Below are 18,810 nucleotides of genomic sequence, written 5' to 3'. Positions count from 1 at the left end.
TGTGTGTTCTGGTGATGACACCCTACTTCTCTGAACTTTGACATGACAGTCAACAGATGCCACTGTATACCTGTTACATTATAAAGTGTATCTCTGCTAATGGTGCGTTTCACTTAACATATGGTAGGTGACGCCTTAATAATTTCACTCCATCTAAGTAAGAAAAAAGACTTCACTGCAGTTGAGTAGCTCATCAAGAAAACGAATCTACTGTCCTAAACTTTCTACAATTACTGATATGATGAAATATCAACTAAAACGATACATGCACCATACATACATCCACAACATTGTCAATGTTTCTAATTACGTCATGTAATGTCAAAATGAAAGGACAAAACATATGTAATGAACCTACCTGTAATGAATGCCTGAATTGTTAGTATTTTATATATATATATATATACATATATATACATTTTGTTATATATATATATATATATATATATATATACACATATATATATATATATATATACACACAGTACCAGTCAAAAGTTTGGACACACCTACTAATTCAAGGGTTTTATTTTTACTATTATTCTACATTGTACAGTGTTGTACTATGATATAACACATGGATTCATGTAGTAACCAACAAAGTGTTAAACAAATCAAAATATATATTATATATTTGTCCACTAAAATAACATCAAATTGATCAGAAATACAGTGTAGACATTATTAATGTTGTAAATGACTATTGCAGCTGGAAATTGCCGATAGTTATATATTTTTATATATTTTTATGCAATATCTACATAGGTGTACAGAGGCACATTATCAGTAACCATCACTTCTGTGTTCCAATGTCATGTTGTGTTAGCTAATCCAAGTTTATCACTATAAAAGGCTAATTGATCATTAGAAAACCCTTTTGCAGTTATGTTAGTACAGCTGAAAACTGTTGTTCTGATTAAAGAAGCAATACAACTGGCCTTCTTTAGACTAGTTGAGTATCTGGAGCATCAGCATTTGTGGGTTCGATTACAGGTTCAAAATGTCCAGAAACAAAGACATTCTTCTGAGAAATGAAGACTATTCCATGCGAGAAATTGACAAGAAACTGAAGATCTCGTACAACGCTGTGAACTACTCCCTTCACAGAACAGCGCTAACTGGCTCTAACCAGAATAGAAAGAGGAGTGGGAGGCCCCGTTTAGAGCGTTGGACTAGTAACCGGAAGGTTGCGAGTTCAAACCCCCGAGCCGACAAGGTACAAATCTGTCGTTCTGCCCCTGAACAGGCAGTTAACCCACTGTTCCTAGGCCGTCATTGAAAATAAGAATGTGTTCTTAACTGACTTGCCTGGTTAAATAAAGGTAAAATAAAAATAAATAAAATATTGTTTATCTCAAATTTTTGTTTTGTTACTTGAATTAATAACACCAGTTGTATCATAGTATTCATTCATACTCTACTGATATTTAAATAATTAGTCAGAAAAATTGAGGCAGTCAAATTAAGAACCAATTGTAAGCCAAGAAAAAAGACACTGTTAGTGTGTATATATGTGTGTGTGTTGTACGACACTCACCTGTCTCTGCTCCGTCGGGAGGGGAAGGCGGCGTTGCAGCCGGACACGGTGCACACGTGCATTTCTTTGAGGTGCACGTTCTTGTAGTGCAGTTTGACACTGTAGGAGCTCTTGAAGCTCTTCTTGCACACATAGCAGATCTTGGGGTCGTTGGAGTTGGGGCTGGTGCACAGTTCTCCCTCGGGGGAGTGCGAGGAGGGGAACTTGGGCGGGCTGGCGCCGTAGCTCATGGAGGAGATGAAGCTCTCGTGCAGGGCAGCCATGCTGGCGGCGGCGGCTGCGGCAGCCGCCATGCCCCCGTTGTAGAGGCCGTACTGGCTCATGCAGAACATGTCGTAGGTGGGGTCGTTGAGCTCCTCCTTAATCTTGATGGCGGGCTGGTGGGGTGAGGGTGAGGAGCGGCTCTTGGGGTCTTCCATCTCCTTCCTCAGCTGTGCCTCCTCATCTCTGGCCTCCAGGTCCTCCTGGTCCTTTTCCAGGTTGTTGCCTCCTCCTACTCTGGAGCTCCTGGAGGAGTTGAGCCTCAGCCTCTGGTGCTGCTCCTCCACCTCCATCATCTCCTCGCGGTAGAACATCTTGGAGTCCGAAGTCTCAGAATCGTTCTCAAAGTCTCTCTCGTGGTCCTGGTCCTCGGAGGTGAAGCTGTCCATGCAGCGGAGCTCACCGCCTGGGCCTCCTCTCTCGCCCCTGCCGCCCTCGCCTCCGGGTCCCTCCCCCCGGCAGTCGTCCTGGTCGTGCCTCATCAGGTGTCCCCTCATCAGGCCTGGGCTCATCTCATCCTGGGAGGGGGACTGGTGCCCGCTGCCGCCACTGTGGTGGCCGTTGTTGTTCCCTCCTCTGCTGTTGTTGTTGTTGTTGTTGCGGTTTCCATTGATGTTGTTGTGGTGGAGGTGGGAGGAGGGGTGGTGGTGGTGGTGGTGGTGGTGACAGCTGTCGTCATCCTCGTCGTCTTTGTCCTCATCGTACTCGTCCGCCACGTCAATCACCTCCTTCTCGATCTTCACCGGCATGCTGGACTTACGGGGCTTCTTCTTGGGGGTGGGGTCCGTGTTGGTGGCAGCAGCTGGATCCTGCTGGGGGATACTGGGGGTGGGCAGCCTGTGGTGGGACATTAGCCCACCTTCAGAAGACATATTGTGGGCGTTGTGGGAGGCTGCGGCTGCGGCGGCAGCCAGGAGCTGATGCTGCTGGTCCATCAGAGAGGTGCTGTTGGTGGTGGAGGGCAGGATGGGGCTGGTGGGCAGTGACACTGGAGGACTGACCAGGTGCTGTGGGGACAGCAGCGTACGGTAGAAAGGGGGCACCGGCTGGATGGGCTGCACCGACTTCAGGGAGGGGAAGACCAGTGGGCTCTGCAGGGGTGACTGGAGCATGGGGTCCAGGGGTGGGGTGGCGAAGCCCAGAGGCGGCCGTCCGGGACTGGTGAGGGTGAAGCCGCTCTTGGCGCTGGAGATGACGGGCGTGCCGGGGCCCGACCCACGGATGAGGTCCTTGTCGCGGTTGTTCCTCAGCATTGGCATGTGCAGGCGTGGGTTGGGATTGGCGCTGTGGCGGTTGCGGCTGCGCAGCGAGCTGAACACCATGTTGCAGCCCTCGATGGTGCAGCGGTGTTTGATCTTGAGGTGTACGGCGTTGTAGTGGATCTTCAGCGTACCTTTGTCGTAGAAGGTCTTGCCGCACGAGTTGCAGCACACACGGCCCTTGCGTGAGGTGGCTCCCATGCGGCGCATGCGGTGCATCTTGGAGGAGAAGGATGAGTGGGTAATGCTCTTGGACTGCTCGCTCTTCACAAAGTGGTGGTGGGCCTGGTGGTCGTTGAGGGAGTTGGACCTAGGCCGTGGGGTCCCGGGTTGCCCCTGGCCTTGCTGCTGCTGGCCTTGCTGCTGCTGTTCCGTCTGCTGCTGGGACGGCTGGTTGGAAGGAGTGGGCGAGATAGGTGATGCCCGGTTGTTGGGCTCCTGTTTGGGCTCGATGGCGTTGTTCATGCCCCCCAGGGCTCCGATGCGGCTGGGGCTCTGACCGCTGCTGCGGAAAGGGCTGAGGGATACTTCGGACTCGCTGCTCTCCACCGGCTCGCCCTGGTTGGGTAGGCTGGCCTCACGATCCCGGTCGTGGAGGCTCCGGAGGCCCGACTGCTCCAGTGCCAGGCCATTGGGGGGCAGGCCCAGCATGGGGGCCGACACAGGGTTGATGTACTGGAACGGCAGCAGGAAGGCGAGACTGTTAGGGATGTTCTCAAAGTGGTGGATGCTGGACGGGCTGCTGGTCTCCATGTGGTTGAGGAGGCCTGGGCTTCGACCGCGTCCCGTGCTGTTGCTCTCGATGAACGTCCGGATGCCTGAGTCGGTCTTGGAGGAGGGCACGGTGACCGCCTGACCCTCCTTCTCCTGGATGGCCATCAGCTCCACGATGGACTTGGTCTCTCCGAAACGAAGGAACTGCTGCAGGGTGATGATCTCCTCTTCCCGAGACATAATGGACCAGCGGTCCAGCACCTTGCCCGCAGCATCCTAGAGGCCCAATGGAAAGACGAGAGAGAATAGACAAAACACACTAAAGTTATTGATTGTGCATAATCACTGTGGTCGGTCTGAGGTCGAGAGGGAGCGGGGTAGAAGGGGGTAGGGAAGGGGTGTTGTTATCGGCTCATGAAATTCAGAGGCCCCTGAAGCGACAAGTAAAGATTGATAATAGAGCTCTGATAATAACCCTCCTCCTCTTCCCTGTCCCTCTTTCCCTTCCCCCTTTCTCTCCTTCCTTCTTTACCTTTCATCAGCTATGCATACACAGTCATTAGGCACACAGGGAGAGGAACAGGAAGAGTTTAATAAAGTCTAAAAGCAAACAAATGGAGACCGCTGGGGCCGGTGGGGCTGGTGGGCTATTAGTGGGTACCTGTGAATTCTAACCATTTCTGGGGACGTTGATCTATTCGCTGTGAGACTGTTTAACAAAAACAGCCCGTGAAAGATGTGAACTCTCGCTGAGAGTCCCTCAGAACAGCGCACGGCACGCAGCTCCGCTATGTTTACTGCCGCGATGACAGCCGGGGAGAGAAAAGGCTGCTATAAGAAAGAATGGATTAATTAGCACGAACCACTAATCGTACCTTGCTACTTGGCAGCCATTTTTCATAGTTCCCTCTTATCTCTGAGGGAATCTAATGAACAAAGTAAAATGGAGTTAGGAATATCAGTCTATGGGGGTTAAGTCGACTTTGACATTAAAATAAGAACATCCATGTTAATTTAAGTGCGTCTTTGGAGGTGACACCGATCTGGCATCACTTTCATTAAGAACAGACCTGGGATCAGTCTTTATGTTAATGAGGTTTACGGGATGCATATCTCCCATCAGATTCAATACTAATGAAGCAGCCATACTTTATCAGTGTGACCGTGTCAAGAGGAAAACGCATGTGCTTGCATTTACACTGCCTATGGAGAGAAGGCGGGAGGGAACGGGAAATGTAATGAAGTAAATGTTGACAGGACATATTTTACATGGGCCTTGGTGTTTCCCAACCCTGTGCTTGTGGAGCCCTGTGGAAGCGTGGGAAACAAAGTTTCCATCCTGGGAGAAAAGACTCCGATGGGAGAGCTCTCAGCATTATTCCAAGAGGAGCACTTTACTTGGCGGCCGTCTCTTTTGGAGATGGTGCTATTAACCACAGAAAAATAAAACGCCTCGAGTTTTGAACAAACATGCGCGTCAATTGCCAAACGTCGAGACATGGCAATGGATTCTGGGAAAGGAATCTTGGCAAGACCTGAACCTGAACTGAAGGAGTTTGCGGTCGGGCTCAGAGCTTTGATACACAGAATACTGACCCAGTTCTGTTGTCTCAGACTCTGAACCCACTGGTGCTCTGACTGTGTACTGCGAGGGTGGAACCCAGCAAATCACTAACAGAGATTGGCACATCCTGTCAACTAAACAACTTATTTGATTGACAGACTTTAACAGGTGTTACTATGAGATTCAACATTAGTGCTAATCAATTATCTAGACATTTTATTTTAAATTTAAGTCCCACATTGCTTGTTCACACGGGAAGAAAACGGGGCTGTGTGCACTACAGAGCTGCTACTTTGTGAATGGTGTGAGTGTGTGTGCATATATGTATGTATGTATGCATGAGTGTGTGTGTTTATTATATGAGTGGTGGGGATAAACACTACAGTTTACTCTGCATGGTCCTGTGGGACCTCTGCAGCCCAGTCAAGTGTGACTTCAAGGGAACGACAGTGCAACCACAACAATTAGAAGCAACGCTAGGGTACTGTTCCCCGTTCACACCCCGCTCCTTCTCTCCTGCCTGGCAGAATCTATCAGAGATACAACACTGGAGTCTAAGAGGGTGTAAAAATACATCACAAAGGGCCTTAAAGGGAAAAACACAAGATAAATGTTTAACAAGACAGAGGGAGAGAATGGAAAAGGAAGTGTGTGTGTGTTCATGTGTGTCTGCATGTGTGTGTGTGTGTGTGTGTGTGTGTGTGTGTGTGTGTGTGTGAGGGGGGTTAGATAGAGAGTGGTTGCACATCATGCCCTTAGACATAGAAGCCAAATGAATCCTTGGGAGACGGAACATCAATAGTAACTGGGGTTATTTGTTGTTAAATATACATGAAAAAAACATTTTACACTTTCATTCTGTGTGTGTGAGTTTTTCGCTTGGAGGTATATGACTTTAAATTGTAGCCTGGGCACTATTATTTCATAGCTGCACGGCCGTTGGGGCATGTGGATTTCCATCGGATTCCATTGAAAAAAGTTCAATTAGAAAGTGTATAATTAGGCAGAAAGATAAGAAATGGAGAGAATTGCTCAGAAATAGTCACTTTGAAATGTACAACGGGAGTCGTAGAATGAGGGTCACATACGTTAATAAACTGACAAGTACATAACAGGCACGTACGCACAAGGGACACAAACTCACCAAATGATTGGTGCAGAATGGAATAGCTATGACACATTCCAATATATGTGGTACTATTTTGGATCTGTTTACTGTTACAAAGTGACACTAATGAAATACAATACAGCTAATCTGATCAGAGGCAGGTTATGGATTAGAAGATGCCCAATAAAAAGGTAGGCCTACACTGTGCAGATCAATCAACAATAAATGTTCCTCACTTACCCTAACCACTGAGGAGAGAGTCAGCCATTGCTGTTTCAAAGGTTCAAAGGTCACGCCACCACTTGGCAGTCCAAGTCCCCTTAAAAACCCATCACACGCAATTTATCCTTTAGCTTTTCAGAACACTGTCCGGACACAGACAAGTACGGCTTATGTTCTTATCCTATTCTTCCCTCCCATCCCTTCATCCCTGCTTGTTGTTCAATCACGATACAGGTCTGTACTACGGCTATGGAGAGAGAAGGCCCGTACTGCAGTGGGGGCTAGGAAAACACACGGCCCAGCCTCCATCCACTGTTCTGCTCTGCTCCAGATCCTCCTGAAGCACAGTCAACAGGGCTTAGGCCACGGAAGGGGAGAGAAAGATAGATGGAGAGAGAGAGCGGGGATAGAAACACAGACAGGAAGAGAGAGAGGGTGAGGGAGAAACTCCAGCTTGCATTTACTGAACCCCACACCAACCAGAGTGAGTGAACAATATGAGGGGATTAGCTTGACTACAGTTCCTGGTCCAGGGGGAAACCTCATGTGCTTTTTATCTCAGAAACTCCTCATTATTATTCGGCCATTTTATAACCCCTCTCTGTTTACGCTGTGTAATAGTAGATGTTTAACATGTTTTATGGGAACACTATCAAAGTACAGACCACAAGAGCTGGGCAACCAAACATTCTAAATAAATATTAACAGATAATAAAACATAACATATTCGACAATGAACAAGAACATGTTTCATTGCATATTTCAGTCAAAGCAATGCTATTTGATGGTATCATGACTGGGCTTCATGTCTTTTATATACAAAAACAACTCTTTAGCACTTTTCTGTAAATAAACTTAAACTGTGAGACTCGATCCACGTTCAAACACAAAGATATGCAATGATAAACCCACTTGTAAATCAAACGCCGCTTGTTAATTGAATGCTAACTTCCTAGAAGATGAGAAATAACGTCTAACACCACAATAGCTTGTGTGTGTGTGTGTGTATACACACTGTGTACATATCATATCTCAAATTCCGAGACAGCTGATGTACATATTTACACAGAAACACAAAGTCCCTGTAGTGTCAACCACCTCTTGCAGCCCACTCTGCATTAGCGCATTAGTCTAGCGCCGCCGCCGCAGCGTGAGTAACAAATGTGCCATTAGAAGCACTTTTTACAAGGAGGCACTCATCTCCCAATTAGCCTAATGTTGGCCCTCTCGTTCCCATGTATTTTCCAGCACTGCCCCCTCCACCCCTCCATCCAACCCCAAGTAATACCTCATTAATCCCTCCCCCTCGCCCCGTTCCTCCTCCCTCCAGAGGTATGACAGATCACCCTGTCACTACACATCCCAGAGTCCTTTAAACAATGCAGATGAACCTCTGTTTGTGAGGTTAATGACAATGAAACAATAATTACAGCAGAGACGCGGCGGTAGGATACTATCTAGTGGACGGCCCTCTACCCCCTCTACATTATTACTTTATCCACTGTGTCCGTGTCACTCGGAATTCATCCGCCCGACGACGGCTGTGTTTATTTATCTTGCAACCGGTTGGCTCGCTAGCGGCGTTCCCTGGTAATGTTTGCTAGTAGCGGAGGTGCCCGGGTGTTGTCGGGGGCGCCCGGCCCAGCAACCTGCCGTGTTAAATGATGGCTGACAGGACAAGATGAAGATGGTCTTGTTATGGGGCCGGGGCAACGCTGTCAGATTAAAACAAAACAGACAATTATACAATTAGCTGTAGCGCTAGTATTAACAGGCTGTGCTGAGAGAGAGAGAAGCTGGGAGGTTTTACATAGAGGACTAGAAGGAAAACATACGCATACATCACTAATCATCACCTATCATAACCAATGACCCAGTCTATTTGGCAGGGAATGGAGAGAGATCCTGCACTCCTCACGCAAGGCAAACAAAGCTAATATCAACCATTAATATCTATGGGCTGTTAGCTGTACAGTCCACAGTCGTGTTCTGGGGTTTGTGGAATAGGGGATCTGTGACCCAGATAGAACTAAAGATGTCATAATGGGGGTTATCGGTCTTTCTAGGCTTTATGATAATGCCATTCAATAGACATATACATTATGTCCAGTAAGTGCATCTTGGCCCTATTAGATGTAAGTTACAATGCGTAGGCTGGCTACACCTGAGACAGATTCACCAAGGGCAGAGCGATGCGACCAGCCACCACACGGCTGTATGTATTACCCTATCGCCGCGATGGAGACTTCTGGCTGGCTATGGCGTTGGAGTTGAACCCTGGGAACCACATTGATCCACCAATCGGCTTGCAGTGCCGCGTTCCCCCAGAAGACACCAGGGAATCCCCTATTGATCCGCCTCGGCCGCTCTCTCAGCCCCAACGTGAAAAAGAAACGGCCTCTATCCCCACGCTCGCCACTTCAAGGGAGGTTAAGCACGAGTTCCTTGTGATCTGAGAAGGTCTTGAACCTTGTGGCTTCCCTCCTCCATGTTCTGTTTCTCTCCCTCCCTTTCTCCCATTATTTCTTTCTCTTTCTATCGCTCCATGAATAATGTATTTGGGTAGTGGTGGTGGCGAGAGGGGTGCCATGGGGCATGGGGTTCACAAAAGCTCAGTGCCTGGAGCCATCAAGTCAGAGGGCTAGGGCTGTCTCCAGCCCCTGCTCCGCTCCCATTGGCTCTCTGGTGGCAAGGTCGGAGGTCATTGGTTGAACAACCAGCACCACTTCCTGCATGGTGATGATGGGTCACAGGGGAGTGGGTCGACCCAGACGTGGGCGGAGGACATTTGTAAGGAACCGGTACTCTGCGATCTCGCTTAGCTAACACCATGTTCTCATTTAAACTGAATGTTTTGTATGTGAGAGAACACACTTTAAAGATGGCGAACGCTTTACATTATTTTCTGCATTATCCTACATAATTATATCTGATTGGTAATAGGGCATTTTTAAATATTTACTTCCAATTGAAATGATACAGTAGTGCTATTAGATAATGGTGTCATGTATTACAACACTCAAAGGAAACAAGACACTGACACTGTCTTAGAGGAAACAATCAGAAACAGTATGGAGGGAGAGAGACAGAGCGGGTGGGGTTGGGTGATCTTAAAGGACTCATGATGACCCGTGCGACTCACCCAGCCCAGGCCTGGCCTGGAGAATCATCCTGTTTTCCATATAACATCCCAGCCGCCCCTTAAAAAGACACCCTGACGTCTAAACCAGGTGGGATTCAATAAAAGTCTACACATGGCCCTTCTGCTGCGGCACGTTCATCATTCTTACTAGAACTTGGGAGGGGGAGGCAGATCAGATATGGAATCCGGGTTGATGCCTTTTCCGTTATTCAATTAAACCCAGGCACTGCAGGTCGTGGTCAATATGATGCTCATCAGTGCCAGAGACTCCTTCAGAGCCAGAATGACTGGGGTCTGCTCTCTCTGCAGTGTGAGTGAATGTGACTGCTTTTTCACTGAGAACCAGACACAGTGATCAAGCAATTCAAGCAGACTAGCCCAGAGATACCCTGGCTCTGCCTCCCTGCCTGGTTGCTCTCCAACCTGATTTAACTCAAGGCTTTGGTAAAATATTCATGACGACGTGTCGGTTGTTGCTTAGGGCGCTAATCGAGTGGAGTGAAATTTATAGTGGTGGTTGCATGCAGGCGGTTAGGGCCTTTCTACCAGGACAGATAGGGTGAGTCACTCTCTGGCACTCCTTGACATCCAAGTGGCCCAGGGCGAGCTGTTCCCCCTCTTTTTCCCAGGGTCTCTCCCTTTCTGCCCCTAAAGAGTATCTGGTAACCTCTGGTTGTTTTAAAGCTGTCCCTCCGCAACCCTTCAAAGGGAAGGAGGACGGTCCTTTGGCCACAGCCCAGCAGAGGTGCAGATGGGGCGGCACATGGAAGCCATTTCGGGGCCTCTGCGCCGCAGTGGATTAGAAAAAAAAATCTTTGGAGCTGCCCAGGCTTCAGATCAGTTCAGAACCTTTCAAGATGCGCCCGCAGCAGTTAAATCTTAGCACCGTCTGGCCGGGCTTGGACTGATCTATTGATTTCGCAGTCTTTTTTCACAAGGCATCCAAGCTAACGTTTTGGCTAGCTAGCCCCGCTGTGCTAAGCAGCCGTATCCTCGGTCTACAGTGTAAAACACAGCGGACCCAGAATGCACCCAGGGGGGACTCCTCTGAGAAGTGAGGGAGCAATAAATGAGAGAAAAGAGAGGAGGGAGAGAAAGGAGGGAAGGAGGGAGCGCCTGATGGTTCACATTAATTGAGGATGATTCGTGTGATGTGCAGCGTTTGGACGCGGCCAGGCCGGTCTGTCCTGGGCCTGGGAGACAGATGTGGGGGCCGCTGTTCCTCCTCCAGGGGCTGAAAGGAGCAGTGAGGCGGCTGAGAAATGGCCTGTCTGTCCAGGGGGGTGGAGGGAAGGGGCTGCTTTGGTGTGATGTCCTGCTTTTCTCTCCCTCTTATATCACATCTCCTTTGTCTTGATTACTATTTTGGCAAGGACCACGGGAGGAAAGGTGCATTAACATGTGCTCACCATTTGCTCCTTGGCTCTGCTCCTTGGCTTACAGTATGTTTCTGTTGTATTCTGATGTATGTATGTGTTGTTTCTGTTCTCCCTCAGTGTAATACCTGTCCCCCCCTCTAACAGTTGACGGAGAGAAACAAGTCTGATCTGTTTGAAGATTAGCCCCGCTGGAGCGAGGACAAGTAAAACATTGATACTTGATATTTGTTGTGTTTTCTACCTAATATGGACTAATGACACTTGAGAATGAGGTTCCAACCTTCACTAATCATCAACTTAATCTCATAGTCTGTGTCTGCCCATATTTTACAACAGAGAAAGCCGAGGTGTAATGAATTATAATTTAATACAATTCTTCAAAGCCAATAAACATCAACTCCTACGTCTTGCCATTTATGTAAAAATGCATCAAATATTATTTCTTATTCCATTCTTACCTGTGATCAACCACAACTAATTTAATACACAGATACACCAATTCCCTACACAGCGCTCATTGTAAGCTGAAATAACTGAGCACGAGACTAACTGATAAAAATAGACAAAAACACACAATGTACTGACTCCTATCTGCACATGGTGATTTTCCAGTGTCTCCCATCATCATCCTGCAGGAGTAGTGGTGTCTATAACACACCATTAGGGGAGCTCTCAGCCTACTGTGTTTTACTGGGCTAGCATGCAGCAGAGAGAGGAGAGAATGAACTAATGGACTCTTTACTTAATGTGATTAGAGCCATTATTGACATGCTGCCAGGAAGATGCAAGACCATTAACTCAACTCCCACCACTCCTCCACCCCCCTGGTTCCACGGCAGCTCTGTACCCTATTTCACTGCCTGCCTGCCTCCCTGCCTACTTCCCTGCCTTGCCCTGCCTGCCTGCCTCTCTTCCTGCTGTCACACACAGGGGCCCCTAGAGAAGTACTGCACATGTTTTTGTCGTTGTTCCTGGGAGTCATTGTAGCGTCACGCAAAATCCCACCACGCTTTACAGCACAGCTCACTGGCTTATCAGAGCACACTGGCTTATCAGAGCACACTGGCTTATCAGAGCACACTGGCTTATCAGAGCACACTGGCTTATCAGAGCACACTGGCTTATCAGAGCACACTGGCTTATCAGAGCACACTGGCTTATCAGAGCACACTGGCTTATCAGAGCACACTGGCTTATCAGAGCACACTGGTTTATCAGAGCACACTGGCTTATCAGAGCACACTGGCTTATCAGAGCACATTGGCCCCCCGGCAACAAGATATGCATGTAGAAGTAGTGCAGAGTGTCTGTTCACTCTAATCCACTTGAAACGACAGAGCAATAACAAGCTGTAAACATGACTGGTCCATCAAGGAACAATAGATCAGATCGATTGTATTGCATGTTTGACGGGGGAAATCTAATTGTTGCTGTTTGCTTTGAAATGACTAACATGAACAGGATTCTGTTCAAGTGTCCACGAGGAAAGTAAAAGGTATACTTAAGTAGGAAATTGTCGCCCCCCCCCCCGTTTCAAATTACAATGGTTCAGCTGCTCTGGTTTTAAATGGCCTCATTGGGATTGTTGCTTGGCATGTGGGTCGGCCCATTCATCTTTGAAGAGGTGGGTGGCACTGTTGCTGCAGTGTGATTTACACTACCCCACCTGAGTGCCAGAACACATCTATCCCTGTGGCATAGCAGTTCACATAGCCAGCGGCGCCTGGAGAATGTGTGTGTGTGTTCGGTGTGTGTGTGGAGTAAGTAACTGTTAGTATGCATTTGGGCCACAATGTGTGTTTTCTTTTGTGTGTTAGTGTACATACTTGGTGTGCGTGTGTGTGTGTGTGGGTCTCGCAGGGCACTGTTCCAGGTCCCTGGGCCTGTCTACTGTCATAAGTACCATAGTGGTGATTACTTACTGCAAGAATAAACATCATCCCCATGTGCCCAGCCTCTCTGCACTGTAACGTATACATGAAGAAACGCTATAGACCATCAAAACACACAAGACCCCCAAAATAAAATCAAGCCAAACATGTTGTTTTGCCATTTGCGTGCGTGTAAGCACATGTAATACATTTGGATGAATAGCTTTAGTTTTGGACGCTTCAAATGAAACCCAAGTGGCTTTGAAAGGTAGAGAGAAAAGACTGGAATGTATCGGGACGCTGATAGAGGAGAGGAAAACAAAGGTTTTAGAAGGCCGGGGGACGCCAGGCGTGGGGAGGTGGAGATTGTGGAGCCCTTGTAGACCTGTGTGTGTATGTGTGTGTTTGAGCCATCCATGCACACACACATCTGGTCTGCAACACTCTGTCCATTTCACTGGACTTTTCTACTTTCTGATTTTCATTGTTCCTCACAGTCTACTAAACCCTCTTCTCCCTGGAGAGCCCCTAGCTTCACCATTCCTCCTTCGTTCCCTCCTTCGTTCCCTCACGCTACAATATGTGAAATGACAGGCTGCTATAATACACAGGTTTGTGGTGTGCGTTCCACTCTCTGTGGTTTTCAAGGACTACCTTGAAATACTTCAAATGTTCTCCTTTCCCAAACCCAAACATGTGTTTTTATGGCAGACGACATGTAGTCCACCTCAGCTCCACTGCCTTAGCTCTCCTACTCTACTCTGGTAGAACTACAGATCCCAGTGGCACAGAGCTGCAAAACGAAAGCTGTCATTTTGGTTCAATAGGGAGCCCTGAGAGGGTCATACAGGCCCTTAACAAGTTCATTGTTTATTTTATTGTTGGGAGGCAGAAACCCAAACCCCTGTGATTCCTGGCGGGACCAGAGACGTGACGAGAGGACTGTCAGCTCCCCATAACCGGCCGTGTAACTTCCTTTAATAAATGTCAACTCCGTGACCCTCTGGCCAATCACGGGGCTCCACGGTGGGCGGCGGCCACACAATGTCTGGGGCTGGCCCTGTGACACAGGAGGAAGTGGAGAGGGAGACAGTGTTTGTTCAGAGGGACACATGGGACCACCTGGAGACCAGGTTCCAGGACCAAGGGAGGAAAACATAACCTCCAGAGGTGACGTGTGTGTGTGTGTGTGTGTGTGTGTGTGTGTGTGTGTGTGTGTGTGTGTGTGTGTGTGTGTGTGTGTGTGTGTGTGTGTGTGTGTGTGTAGCAATGAGTGCCTGTTAATCAGAGACATAAGCATTTTCATATCAATAAATCCAGTATGAACACACATATACCGGTATGTAAGTGTGTGTAAGTACATGTATGTGTGTGTAAGTACACGTCTGTGAGTGACTGTGTGTAATGTAATACTATCCCCCATTGTTTGGGTCTGTCTCGTCTGGCGGTGCTGTGTAGTTCAGTGCAGGGACTATCGATCCCTGGCCCTGTGGTCTAAGGGTTCCTGTCAGTAAACTCATTGAGCCAGGGCACCCTCTGTTCCCCCCCTCTGCCCCCACATAGCTACAAGCTAAACAGCCATCACAGAAACTCAATACGGCCAGACAAGTCCTGCTAGCCAGTACCTTCCCTCCCGCTAGGTCCCGCGAGGCTAACGCTAAGTCAATTCAGACGTGTAGCATCTCACACCAGTCTGAACCTGTTGTTGCCAGGGCTAGCGTGTTAGCGCTAATATGTCTCTCCATACAAATTACAAGCCGGGGGAAGAGGGACCAGATGCAATAAATATGGATTAGCTAATGTCCAGGTCCTCTCAGGTCTGTCGGGGTGGCTAGTGTTAGTGTTAGCGATAGCCGCTAAAGGAACGGGTCTGTCTGCGGCTTAGAGGTGGCGGGGGAGAGGGGAAGTGAAGCCTCACGGGAGCTCCTGGTGAGTTCTGGGAAATGAACTCCCTGCTTCCTTTAAATATACTGTCTAATGTAAATGGGGAGAGGAGGAGAGAGAGGGAGAGGAGGGTGGATATCATTTAGAAAACAATTAGTGGATAATGGAAGAGATTATGAGGTGGTGTTTTTATTTGAGTATTGACCAGCCGGAGGGTTGGTGGGTTTATGGGTCAAATGTCGTGCTGCTCACCTTGTCAGAGTTGTGTGTGATTGATTCTATTACGGTGGTGTGGCTGGTCTGTGTGTACGGCAGGACCCTGACAGAGAGAGTGGGATGGGAGCATAGCTTTGGATGAAAGGAGAGGTGGAGGGAGAGGTGAGGTGAGGATGAGGTCAAGAGGGGGGGGGGGGGGGGGGGGGGCAACGTATCCACTATAACACAATGGACATATATTGATCTAGCTTGTTCACAAATCAGATTTACTACCTTCTGGTATCTGACTAGGTGTTTTAGTTATTCAGGGGAATGTAAACGTATCTCCTCCTAATGTAACTTCATCCAAACTCAATACAGGTCAATGAAAATATAGCCAAGAATATCTCTCACTTTTTCTTCTCTTTGTTACTTTGTTTTGGTAGTTTCACCAAGAGTTTAGCTTGATTTAGCAGGTTTTAGTAGCGGTACTATAGAGAACATATGGCTCGATTCTAGTCAGGAATCACACCGTGTCAACACATCACAGCCCAAATGAATCATCTGGGAATCTGTGTATGTGTCATGACACATTTGGTACGTGTATGAACTCTATTAGAGTCAGAAGTCGTGTGGAGTCACTGGATACATGGCTGGGAGCCCATTGGCTGAGGTACCAAGCACTGTTTGTCCCTCACTGGCACCCTTAGCTCATGTCTGACTGCCACATTTAGCTTTCCTGTCATGGATGCCAAAGACAAAATACCAATTGACCTTAAATGGACAATAAAGTTTTTTGGAACATGACGTGACTGGCTGGCTCAGTGGTACTGAGTTGATTTGACAACTGGTCTGGGGCCAGTGAAGGTAAATGAGGGCTTAGTGACAGTAAGCTATTTTAATCGCTGATCTAAGGACAGTTTGTACATACTCCTACAGATGAGGAGGGACTACTGTGTGCAGGTGGCTGACTTTGGAGAAAAGTACAAGGTTTGGAGAGATAAAAAAACAATCCTCAATGATAATTGAGTCTCTCATTCACACACACACACACACACACACACACACACACACACACACACACACACACACACACACACACACACACACACACACACACACACACACACGGTATGCTGGGCCAGGTCTGGCTTTGTGTGTGCCGTTGGCAGTCCCTCTGGGCAGATGTGGGGTGTGTGCCAGGGCCATGCAGTGAGAGAGGGCCAGTGTGCCCCTGGCACAGCCTGCTAGCTGCTCTGAAGTGGAGGGGCAGTGAGCAGTACAGCGCCGGGTGTGTGCCAGGGCCATGCAGTGAGAGAGGGCCAGTGTGCCCCTGGCACAGCCTGCTAGCTGCTCTGAAGTGGAGGGGCAGTGAGCAGTACAGCGCCGGGTGTGTGCCAGGGCCGTGCAGTGAGAGAGGGCCAGTGTGCCCCTGGCACAGCCTGCTAGCTGCTCTGAAGTGGAGGGGCAGTGAGCAGTACAGCGCCGGGTGTGTGCCAGGGCCATGCAGTGAGAGAGGGCCAGTGTGCCCCTGGCACAGCCTGCTAGCTGCTCTGAAGTGGAGGGGCAGTGAGCAGTACAGCGCCGGGCGATGTACTCCCTTTAAACACCATGGAGAAATACAGGGACTCCTCTCTGACTGTCCGACTGTCTGTCTTTCTGACCGTCTGTATGTCTGTCTGAATGACTGACTGACTGTCTGTCTGTCTGTATGTCTGTCTGAATGACTGACTGTCTGTCTGTCTGTGTGTCTGTCCGACTCAAAAGGCTCTGAAGGCCAGCTGCTGTGTCCACAGGTAAAAGCATATGGGAGCGGGTGCTAACCGTGACGCCATACACACACACACACACACACACACACTTCAACACGCTGAGCTGCATTGCTTAGTGAAAGTCAGTCTCCCCGTTAGGTTTTGTCTGGCTGGTGGGTTGGTTGACAGTCAGGGGGCATTCTTCAGAGGGTAGGTCAGACCAGCACCAGGCCTGTAAGCACAGCAGCCATGTAAGGTGTACCGCTAGACTGCATTCCTTCTGGTCCAGCTCTCTCTCTGTCTCACACACACACACACACACGAATGCATGCACACTAGGACACACACACACTCTCTCTCATCTCCTCAAACACCTCAAGCCTTGCCAACACATAAACACAAACTTATAGACATTATTTGGTTTGGCGTGTGAACGGTACTAGGCAAACAAAGCTGCTTGGCTCTGGTTCCTCCCTAAATGCTAGATTTCTCTCCTACACGTCCTATATGGGATGTCTTGAGATCTAAACAACCATGAGAGAGAGTTTGCTTCTGGGTCTGGTGGTCATTACAGCTTGGCAGGTTTACCTGGGAGGAAAACATTCCTGCTCTACAATCTTGGTGAGTGTGTGTGTGTGTGTCTCTCGAGTCTGTTCATGACCTCACAATTTGGTCACAGAGCAGAGACAAACATGTCGAAGATATATGGAAATATACTGTATACTGGTCTATAATACCTTTACATTGACCCTTGATATGAGCATACAACTGGCTACATGTGTTTTTATCTGTCAATACTAATGTACTTGAGAATTCCATAAAAACCACAGGACTGAATCCATGTAAGTTGACTCTTTCAAGCCAAATGAGTATTGGAAAGTGACCTCAGGCTCATTGTCAAAGCATGATGTATTTTTATGCATGGGTGGTTTAGGTTCATCACTATCCCATGACATATTTCTATAATATCTAGACTATATCATATAGAAACACATAATCACACATATTTACTTGACAAATTGTCTAATGACCCACCTGACTCTTTCCTTGACCCTGCTAGCTGGTTCCTAACACACTAAAGTAGCTCTCTGTCACACTGATGGAATTATTTATGACCCCAGATCCCATGGCTGGGTCGACCACAGCACCCATCCACCCAACAGTCTAACCGGCACTCAACTAATAATTCTACTCCCTGTTCTCTGGGGGGGCGGTTGTGTTTTGTGTGATGAGAGAGAAAGATGGAGTCACTGAAGCACACAGTGGCAGAAAGGAAGAGAGAGGGAGGGAGGGATGAGAGGAGGGGGAGGGAGGGATGAGGGGGGGGTGAGAGGAGGAGAAGGGGGGGAGGGATGAGAGGAGGAGAAGGGGGGAGGGATGAGAGGAGGAGAAGGGGGGAGGGATGAGAGGAGGAGAAGGGGGGGAGGGATGAGAGGAGGAGAAGGGGGGAGGGATGAGAGGAGGAGAAGGGGGAGGGAGGGATGAGAGGAGGAGAAGGGGGGAGGGATGAGAGGAGGAGAAGGGGGAGGGAGGGATGAGAGGAGGAGAAGGGGGAGGGAGGGATGAGAGGAGGAGAAGGGGGAGGGAGGGATGAGAGGAGGAGAAGGGGGGGGGTGAGAGGAGGAGAAGGGGGGGGGGGGTGAGAGGAGGAGAAGGGGGAGGGAGGGAAGGGGGGGGGGGGGCTAAAGTGAAAAGTCATGCCAAGGTGCAGAGGGGGCCTCTACAGGGAACGATGGCTACATCTACGGTTAGTACTCAAGTGCTATTAAACACTCCTTCTTCCTCTCATTCCATCCCTCCTTCCCCCCTTCCTCCTCCTCTCTCTACTAACTCCCCAGGTCCGGGCCAGGTACAAATGGCTATTTGCTGTACAACTCCCACAACATGTTTGTGTCTGCTAGCACAAGACCCTAACAACGTGTA

General features: G+C 48.6%; 1 protein-coding gene across 5 annotated transcripts in view; it reads right to left on the bottom strand.

Moving 5' to 3' along the window:
* Positions 1–18,810, bottom strand: part of bnc2 (basonuclin zinc finger protein 2) — a 276,585-nt gene that overhangs the window by 15,141 nt on the left and 242,634 nt on the right. For all 5 annotated transcript variants that reach the window (XM_031814510.1, XM_031814512.1, XM_031814509.1 and 2 more), the window contains one exon: positions 1,538–4,047. In XM_031814510.1, the coding sequence (XP_031670370.1) occupies positions 1,538–4,047 (2,510 nt within the window). The remainder of the gene's footprint in view (positions 1–1,537; positions 4,048–18,810) is intronic.

This window comes from Oncorhynchus kisutch, unplaced genomic scaffold (assembly GCF_002021735.2).
Source record: "Oncorhynchus kisutch isolate 150728-3 unplaced genomic scaffold, Okis_V2 Okis07a-Okis12b_hom, whole genome shotgun sequence".
Classification (NCBI taxonomy): Eukaryota; Metazoa; Chordata; class Actinopteri; order Salmoniformes; family Salmonidae; genus Oncorhynchus; species Oncorhynchus kisutch.
Note: the sequence above shows the minus strand (reverse complement) of the source record. Positions and strands in the feature narration are given on the sequence as shown.